This window comes from Oncorhynchus mykiss, chromosome 19, assembly GCF_013265735.2.
Source record: "Oncorhynchus mykiss isolate Arlee chromosome 19, USDA_OmykA_1.1, whole genome shotgun sequence".
NCBI lineage: Eukaryota > Metazoa > Chordata > Actinopteri > Salmoniformes > Salmonidae > Oncorhynchus > Oncorhynchus mykiss.
In genome coordinates, this window is record NC_048583.1 from 58104587 (window position 1) to 58115136 (window position 10550).

The 10550-nt window shown below is 40.8% G+C and overlaps 1 protein-coding gene across 1 annotated transcript; it reads left to right on the forward strand.

Annotated features, from left to right (window-relative positions):
• The first annotated feature begins 5923 nt into the window (after nucleotides 1-5923).
• Nucleotides 5924-7358, forward strand: dio3a (iodothyronine deiodinase 3a). The gene has a single exon (XM_021574797.2). The coding sequence runs from the start codon at nucleotides 6041-6043 to the stop codon at nucleotides 6824-6826; it is 786 nt and encodes a 261-aa protein (XP_021430472.2). The 5' UTR covers nucleotides 5924-6040; the 3' UTR covers nucleotides 6827-7358.
• Nucleotides 7359-10550: the final 3192 nt, after the last annotated feature.

Here is a 10550-nt window from a genome sequence, read left to right on the forward strand (position 1 = left end):
AATTAATTCAGATTCATTCCAGTGGGTCAGAAGTTTACATACACTAAGTTGACTATGCCTATAAACAGCTTGGAAAATTCCAGAAAATGATGTCCTGGCTTTAGAAGCTTATGATAGGCTAATTGACATTTGTGTCAATTGGAGGTGTACCTGTGGATGTATTTCAAGGCCTAACTTCAAACTCAGTGCCTCTTTGCTTGATATCATGGGAAAATCAAAATAAATCAGTCAAGACCTCCCATTGTAGACCTCCACAAGTCTAGTTCATCCTTGGGAGCAATTTCCAAATGCCTGAAGATACCATGTTCATCTGTACAAAAAATATACAAGTATAAACACCATGGGACCATGTAGCCTTCATACCACTCCAAAACCGCCATAAAAATGCCAGACTACGGTTTGCAACTGCACATGGGAACAAAGCTTGTGCTTTTTGGGAAAATGTCCTCTGGTCTGATGAAACAAAAAAAGAACTGTTTGGCCATAATGACCATCGTTATGTTTGGCGGAAAAAGGACAATGCTTGCAAGCCGAAGAACACCATCCCAACCGTGAAGCACGGGGGTGGCAGCATCATGTTGTGCGGGTGCTTTGCTGCAGGAGGGACTGGTGCACGTCACAAAATAGATGGCATCATGAGGCAGGAAAATGATGTGGATATATTGAAGCAATATCTCAAGACATCAGTCAGGAAGTTGAAGCTTGGTCGCAAATGGGTCTTCCAAATGGATAATGACCCAAAGCATACTTCCAAAGTTGTGGCAAAATGGCTTAAGGACAACAAAGTCAAGGTATTGGAGTGGCCATCACAAAGCCCTGACCTCAATCCTATAGAAATTGTGTGGGCAGAACTGAAAAAGCATGTGCGAGCAAGGAGGCCTACAAACCTGACTCAGTTACACCAGCTCTGTCACGAGGAATGGGCCAAAATTCACCCAACTTATTGTGGGAAGCTTGTGGAAGAGCAAAAAAAATTCTGCCTCCTTGGATGCTGCTATAGAGTTACATTAGAAGTGCCCATCCAAGAAACCTCAAGGTCATTGGCCACAGATAAAATGGTGTCAAATCACGTTATATGTACAGTAGCTCTGATTGGACTGATCATGTCAACATCATACTTTCAAAATCTTAGCTAGCAATCATCATTGTGAATCAAGTTGACAATCTACTGGAAAATCCTTTTTAATTCTTGTCATTTGAAGAGAAATTATAGAAAAAACGTATCGGTACTCATCAGCCATTGGACATAAACATAACACAACAAATTGGAAATCGCAAATTCAACAATGACTGGTTTGGAAGGAATCAGTGACAGTGCTGCAAGCATTGCAAAGCAATCACTAGCCTGCTATTCAGTGGGGTGGCTGTGTTGTCCCAAATCTGGGATTAAAGGGCTCTTTTCCAAGTTTAAAATTATAAACATTCAACATTGGCCATGCTGTCAATGAAGCATAATATGCCGTGCTCAAAACAACTGTTAACTCAGAACTGAGAGAACTTGACTTCAGTGAGTTCAAGACAACTGGGAAGTCGGGAGTAAACAAGCTCCGACTGGGAAAATATGTTTTGAACAGTCATCCAACTCGGATTTGTAAATCCGGCCTCTTTCTAGAGCTAAGACCTGAAGATCAATGACGTCATCATGATTCAACCTTGTTTTTTCTGAGTTCCCAGCTGTTTTGAAAGCACAATAAATCCAGAGAATGCCAGACTTCGATAACAAATTTGTCCTCAAAGGAACGCCGTGCCACCTTCCTGTTCAAGAGAGCACTGCACAATAATGTAAGTCAAAATGTATTGAATGCTGCTGCATACATTTTTTTATATGCCAGAGAGATATGTATACTGTAGCTAAGAAAGTAATACTAGGTGTATGTTGTGTAGTAAGATGTTAGTAGCCCATGTGCCTCACCCTAATAATTTGGTCTATTTAGCCTTCTTAATTTCGCCTACTGTTCTGACTTGGTGGTGTACATGTAGCCTATATCCTGTTTTAGAGAAGTGTAATCATCAAATATTGTAAGAGCTTTCATTATCTGCTTATATGCCCTTTTTATTTATCCTACAGTTCTGACTTGGTGTACAGGGAGAACACTGTAAGAACGGCCCATGTTCTGAATTCTGTCGCTGTACATTTCAAAAGTGCTAAACAAATAGTTATTGACTACTGTATGTTCGTCCGAGCTCGCTCATTAATGTCTCAATCAAAATTACGGATTGCCTCTTATCTGCTTGTCGTCCCCTTATGCCATAGTTTGTACATCTCAATTGTCATTAGAAACCACATTTGTTTAAGCAAGTCAGCCATTTCAGCTAGGTTTTTTTAAAGGCAGTAAATGAGGCTGAATGAACTGTTTTACTGCGAGATAAGGCTCCGCTGATAGCCAGGTGTAGCAGTGGTAAGATGTTTGGACTGCTGTTGGGACAGCTTTATGTAGGCCCTAACAGTTTGTGGGCACCGTTTGTCACCATTACAGTGGAATTAATGTACGGTTTAATGTTTTGTTTTGTAGAGGTTTTGCTGGCATGCATCACACTTTCTTTTTTTTTTTTTTTTGCCCAACCAAGATTTACATTCTAAAATCGCTAATGGCTGGAACTAACCCAAAACGCAGCAACCTTCTCAGCAGGGGTTGGGACCTAAATTATTTCCTGATATCAAAGCACAAGGCGAGACCCAAATGCAGACACAGGAGGCAGATGGTTGGAGTCTTACAATATTTATTCATCCAAAGGGGTAGGCAAGAGAATGGTCGTGGACAGGCAAAAAGGTCAAAACCAGATCAGAGTCCAGGAGGTACAGTGTGGTTAGTCAGACTCGAGGTCAAGGCAGGCAGAATGTCAGGCAGGCGGGTACAAAGTACAGAAACAGGCAAGGGTCATAGCCGGGAGGACTAGAAAAGGAGAATGCAATAAGCAGGAGAACGGAAAACTGCTGATTGACTTGGAAGCATACAAGACGAACTGGCACAGAGAGACAGGAAACACAAGGATAAATACACTGGCACAGAGAGACAGGAAACACAGAGATAAATACACTGGCACAGAGAGACAGGAAACACAGGGATAAATACACTGGCACAGAGAGACAGGAAACACAGGGATAAATACACTGGCACAGAGAGACAGGAAACACAAGGATAAATACACTGGCACAGAGAGACTGGAAACACAGGGATAAATACACTGGCACAGAGAGACAGGAAACACAGGGATAAATACACTGGCACAGAGAGACAGGAAACACAGGGATAAATACACTGGCACAGAGAGACAGGAAACACAAGGATAAATACACTGGCACAGAGAGACAGGAAACACAGGGATAAATACACTGGCACAGAGAGACAGGAAACACAAGGATAAATATACTGGGGAAAAGAAGCAGCACCTGGAGGGGGTGGAGACAATCACAAGGACAAGTGAAACAGATCAGGGCGTGACATCCTAATCATTTCGTTCTGAACCAAACCAAAAACCGTTCCACTGTTCGGACCAGCAAAATAAAGTTCAGAACCAGTTCTAACCAAAACAAAGTAACGTTTTATAAGGTTCATTTCTGTTCCTTTTTTTAACCTGTGAAACCAACCATTTTTTACATTTAGTTAATTAAATTACTTCACCAATCAGTGAGGAAAGAGCAAGCAAACTAGTTGTTTACATGTGTGATGGACAGACAAGTATGGAGCAAGATGTGACTGAAATTTTGCGGGTGGGAAGAGAGTGAAAGAGGGTTGAGGAGAATGCTTACAGCTGCTGGTCATCTTGTTATGACATGCATTATGTGAATTAAGTCCACAAAATTATACCTAGGAGGAGCGGTTTCTATGGAGGAACTTTGAATGCCCTTTAAACTAGCAAGCAAGACTGTGTGCGCAGAGCGACACCAGATCAATAACAAACATCTTCCCTTTTGGTAGTTAATAAATCCAATGTGAAACGTGATAACTAGGCCTATGGTATCCTTAACTAGCATTGAAAAAGTTAGTCTTCTCTAGCCACACTGAACAAGAATATAAACGCAACATTCAACAATTTCAAGATTTAACAGTTCATTTATGGACGTCGGTCAATTTAAAACACATTCATTAGGCACTAATCTATGGATTTCACATGACTGGGAAGGACACATTTTCTTCGCATATAGTTGATCAGGCTGCTGATTGTGGCCTGTGGAATGTTGTCCCACTCCTCTTCAATGGCTGTGCTAAATTGCTGGATATTGGCAGGAACTGGAACACGCTGTCGTACACGTCGATCCAAAACACAACAACCATGCTCAATGTGTGACATGTCTGGTGAGTACGCAGGCCATGGAAGAACTGGTGTGATGTGGAGGTCCTGGGCTGGTGTGGTTACACGTGGTCTGCGATTGTGAGGCAATTGGAGGTACCGCTAAATTCTCTAAAATGACGTTGGAGGTGATTTATGGTAGAGAAATCTGGTAACAGGTCTGGTGGATATTGCTGCAGTCAGCATGCCAATTACACGCTCCCTCAAAACTTGAGACAAATGTGGCATTGTGCTGTGTGACAGAACTGCACATTTTGGAGTGGCCTTTTATTGTCCCCAACACAAGGTGTACCTGTGTAATGATCATGCCGCTTAATCAGCTTCTTGATATGCCACACCTGTCAGGTGGGTGGATTATCTTGGCAAAGGAGAAATGCTCACTAATAGGAATGTAAACAAATTTGTGCACAACATTTTAAAGAAATACGCTTCTTGTGTGTATGGAAAATGTCTGGGATCTTTCATTTCAGCTCATGAAACATGTGACCAACACTTTACATGTTGCGTTTATAGCCTAGCTGTTTGCACTAACATTTGCAGATTGATTATGCATATTATTTGTATACCTATTGTAATTTAGTGGGAGAGTGTCGATGAGTTCCTTGTGCGTAATTACGCACCTACAGGAGTTTGATGGTTTAACTGCAATGTGGTGGATATCATTTTCTAATTCGTATCGTTATTAAACTCACTTTGTCATAATTAATTTAATTCAGATGATGAGTGAACAAACAAAAAATAATCCGTGGCCTTTTCCTCCCCATTCATTAATAATCTTTAACAGGGGTCGATGTGAACTCTAAACGAATAGTTAGTTACACAATGTTTAGCAATTACAATGTAGGCTACTAAATCAAAATTGTGAATCGTTGTTCTATTAGGATTTTCAGACAAACTTGTGTCACCGTTTTTTTTTTCATAGTTTATTCCGTTATTGTGCGCTACAACACTTTAAAACGAAATGTTACCCAATTATACATAATAGACATCTTGAAACCTGAATAGGTGTTTTGGCTGTGTTATGGAACGTTTAAAATAAAGTTCCCTTGTTCAATAAATATTGTCAAGTGCCGTTTATTTGAATGAAGTATACTAGAGCATTTGACCCCTCTCTTATCCAATGATTGATAATGAAATGTATAAACAGACTCAGTTAAAGCAATACAGTCAAACACCAGCGTCGTGGGGTGGTTTCATATTGTGCAAAGCTGAAAGCTCCACCAGGCAACATACACCTGACGCTGGGTATCGGAAGAAATTGGCTTGTGATGTTATGGAAAAACAGATGACGTTTTGGTCAATCCTTGCATGTGCATACACGGTTAGGTGTATTGGACGAGAAAGACAGGCATTTAGTCTACTTATGAGGAGGAGGCAGAATTCAATCTCTGTCGCACACAGCCATCTCGTTTTCTTCCTCACACACACACACACACACACACACACACACACACACACACACACACACACACACACACACACACACACACACACACATCTCGCTCTCTGCCTCTCCTATCATCAGTAGCCTAAATTAATAGAAGGTAATCCCCGCCATGTGAGGAGTCGGCCACGGTTTGGAGGCGGGGTGTTTTTCATTCAAATCCACTGCCTGTGCTATAAAAAGGGAAGTTACAAGTAGAGCGCAACTTTAGCAAAGGATCGTAGCGCAAGAGTAACGCGGTCTGTCTTAAGTTTTAGAAGCTATAGCCTAAAGATATTAGCCGGTCTGCGATTATTAGTCGGCATGAATACAGTCAAGGCTATGAAAAATGCAATTGTCTGTCTTATTTTACTGCCTCGCTTCTTCTTGGCAGCGATAATGCTGTGGTTTCTCGATTTTCATTGCGTAAGAAAGAGGGTCTTCCCCAAAATGAAGGAACAAGAAGGAAATATTGTCGACCCCCCAGTATGTATTTCCGAGTCTAATCGAATGTTCAGCTGGGAGTCAATCAAAGCCGTTTGGCATGGCCATAAACTGGACTTCTTAAAATCGGCGCACCTTGGAAATGTAGCGCCCAACACTGAAGTTGTGCAGCTCCGCGACCAGAGATGCAACCGGATTCTTGACTATGCCAAAGAGAAGAGACCGCTCATTCTAAACTTTGGCAGCTGCACCTGACCACCGTTCATGACACGCTTGAAGGCGTTCCAGCGTGTTGTGCAGCAATACGCTGATATCTCAGACTCTGTCGTTGTGTACATAGAGGAAGCGCACCCGTCGGACGGATGGATGAGCTCTGACGCTCCCTACCAAATTCCCAAACACCGCTGTCTCGAGGACAGACTCAGTGCCGCTCAAATAATGAACCGTGAGGTCCCTGGGTGCCTTGTTGTCGCAGACAGCATGGATAACTCGTCCAACGCCGCATATGGAGCATATTTCGATAGACTTTACATACTTCAAGACGGAAAGATTGTCTACCAAGGAGGTAGAGGGCCGGAGGGATACCGCATCTCTGAGCTGAGAGACTGGCTAGATCAATACAGACAAAGTGTTGGAAATTCAAGAAATGTCGTTATTCATGTCTAGAGTTTTATAACATGTTAGGCGTCACCATTAAATAAGTTATGTCTCTACACATTTCACACAACTTTTCAAGAGTTGCGGCTCCAATAACGTGTCACAGGGACACACAAGCATTTTCACTTGTGTTGTTTACTAGTGATGTATGTGTAGGCCTATCCCAAAGGTTGCAGAATTGCCTGTTTTAGTTCTAGTTATTATTTTGACCGTGGACATCTCAACATATTACGTCTATAGACGATCGCCTGCAAGGGTTTATTTGTTCTGTGTTCCCATATTTGTCATGTTCTCTTTATGCGAATGTTTGTGTGGAAAGTGTGAGTAAAGTAGGGTTTGCCATGACCAATTTATTGCCAGTATTTTTGTGAAGTTCGGTTTTTAAAAGGTACCTCACCAGAAAACCGATACTGATGTTTTAATGCTGATGATAATGATTGTGTGCAATATCTTTTTACTTGTATTTTTGGTTTTGTAAATATGGTTAACTTTTTATGGAGATACTTTTATAATAAAATGTCTTATTCTATACTCTGGAAAATAACAATGTAAAACATTTCGCTCATTGCTGAAGGTGAATTCATTTAGGATGATGTGTAGGGTATTCATTTAGCATGCTTTATCTGCATGGAATAACTTTTGTTAACTAAAGTCACATTTAAAATGATGGTACGGTAATTACTGAGTAGATAGCCTAGAGCCTCTAGCAACAGGCTTCCTCCCTTGTGCGCAATAGACTGTGGAAAACGCGGTTACTGGGTAAACCACACATTTCTTTGATAAAAACATTAAGAACACCTTCCTAATATTGAGTTGTTTTCCCCTCAGAACAGCTTCAATTCGCCGGCCCATGGACTCTAGAAGGTGTCGAAAGCGTTCCACAGGGATGCTGGCCCATGTTGACTCGAATGCATTCCATAGTTGTCAAGTAAGTTGGTTGTCCTTTGGGTGGTGGATACGGGAAACTGTTGAGCGTTAAAAACCAAGCAGCCTTGCAGTTCTTGACACAAACCGGTGCGCCTGGCACGTACTACCATACATACCCTGTTCAAAGGCACGTCAATCTTTTGTCTTTTCCATTCACACTCTGAATGGCACACGTACACAAGCCACATCTCAATTGTCTCAAATCTTCAAAATCCTTCTTTAACCTGTCTCCTCCCGTTTGTCTACACTGATTTGAAATGGATTTAACAAGTGACATTAAAAAGGGATCATAGCTTTCACCTGTTTTCACCTTGTTAGTCTATGTCATGGAAAGACCAGGTGTTCATGTTTTGTACATTCAGTGTACAGTAACCTGTGCATGCTGTTTTTTTTTATAAACTTCAGTCAGGAACCCAAACTATTGGCATCAAAGTGAATATCAATTTTCGGTGCTCACGCTCTCCCTCTCTCAGAAACTATTCATTGATATCAGAGAGAACATATCAACATTTGACTTCATTCTAAGAGTATGCTGTTTGCTCCCATGTCATATGAACAAATTTACACTGAAGCTGATGGTCAAACGTGTTTAATTATCTCAAATCAAAGTAGAGCCCAAGCTATGTGTGTTTAATAATCTTTGTGTTCGATAATCTATGGGTACATCTACACGAGTACCCCAATTTTGATCTTTCTTTCCACTAATTGTTCTTATGACCCAAGAGATCAGCTCTAAAAAAATATCTGATGTGATTGGTGAAAATACCAGAGAGTGGGAAAAAGATTAGAATTGGGCTGCCTGTGTAGTGTTCAATTATCTGTGTTCAATAATATCAAATATCACAGTAAAGCCCATGACTTATGGGTTAAATTCTCAAATATCAAATCAAAGTAGCAATAATAAGAGAAGTTACTTTTTTTCATTGTTACACAAAGACTTCAGTACCCCTATTAGGCTCACTGTTCTGAGGACCGTGTTCTCATTAAAAGTCATTCAGATGATCACTTAGATAAAACACTGAGAGGAGCGCTTCTGTCTGATCAAACTTTCTGTGTAAAAAGGAATACTCAAAAGTATCCACACTTAGATAAAAAAAAAAGGTGCTATCTAGAACCTAAAAGGGATATTTGGCTGTCCCCATAGGAGAACACTTTGAAGAACCCTTTTGGGTTCCATGTAAAAACCCTTTCCAGAGAGGATTCAACATGGAACCCAAAAGGGTTCTACCTGGAATCAAAAAGGGTTCTATCTGGAACCAAAAAGGGTTCTCCTATGGGGACAGCCAAAGAAACGTTTTTGGAACCCTTTTTTCTAAGAGTGCGTGTATTCCTGCCTTGAGGAACCATCATATAAAATACGCCATTTTGACCGCACTTGAACAACACTAGCACTGCTGTGGTTACACTATGTTGCATTTATAACACAATTGAGCGGTCGTGAAGTTATGACCAACATGGGTGGTTCCACAGCGTTTCAGTCTTCATACTTCATAAAAAACGATCTGCTTTTCTCTGCTTTGTATCATTGAGAGAGAGAAAAAACACAACACTGGTTCAATCACCAGATATCATGTAATCAAACCAGAATGTCCTAAGAAGATGTATTGTGAATACAATTCTCTATGAATGATTAATAATATATTGTAACAAAGATGTAACTTTCTTGTCGCACAGGTTATGGTTGCTGCCTTCAGTCATGGCGACCAGAGTTTGGGCTCCTGTAGGGACAATATAATGCATTGTTTATGTATGTGTTATCCAGTTCTTTGGGCTAAAACAGTCTCTGCAACAGCTTCAAACTCATGCACATTCTTTCCAAATGTGATCCTGTTTTTTTCACAGCACAAGACACCCCTGGCTAGACAAGCTCATATCCTGTAATCAAACCATTCTGTCCCTACAAGAGCTTTCATTTTGAGTTTGTGCAAAACCTTGGCAAAATGTATTTCCACCAAAACCAATCCCGTTGTGCAAGTGTCCTTTCAATGATACATTATACAGGTCTCACAGACTCCTTTCTCCATACGAACAAGTGCACTTATAGAACAAAACGTGTCCCTTTTCACGACTATGATATCAATTAGTGTGAGCCTGGAAGATCACATATAAATCAAACAGAATAGTCTGACACTGCACAAGTTTTTTCCCCCTGTTGCTTGGTTACTGTTTTTTCATAGGTTGACAAGACCTAGACAGAGAATCACAACAGAATGGGTTCTCCTTGCCAGCTCCTCACCAACAACTCAACCCACCAAATGTTTTATAACAGATTACCAATTATTTCATCCAAACATCAATACAATTATACTTGTAATATCACCCTTATCAGTGTCGAAGGTTATTGAGTTTAGACCCAGATATGCAGATTTCTTTGTCACTCACAATTCAATGCATGTCACTGATTATATAAGATACAGTGCCTTTTTCAGTCTTAACCAGTTAACAGGTTTCCAAGTTAACAATAAAATGTAAAATGTCTTCTACTGGGAGAACGTGTGTTTGCATTTGTGCCAGGTTTTTATTACCGTCACAAAGATAGTTTTTTTTCTCTGCCGCCAGAAAGGAGTTGATTCGTTGTTCTTTCCTCTCTGTTAGACTATGGTGGTACTATTTATGCGCAAGCCTCAAGCTCTACACTGAAGGATCTTGTCTGTGTGTCACGCAGCCCTTCATTTTGTCACCAACCAGAGACGTCTAACTCACCGTTGTGATCTCTACAGTGCTCTCGAGTGGACATCACTAGCAACACGCAGGCTCAAACACTGGTACGTTATCATTTCTAACTGCCATTTTAGTCATCCTGTCT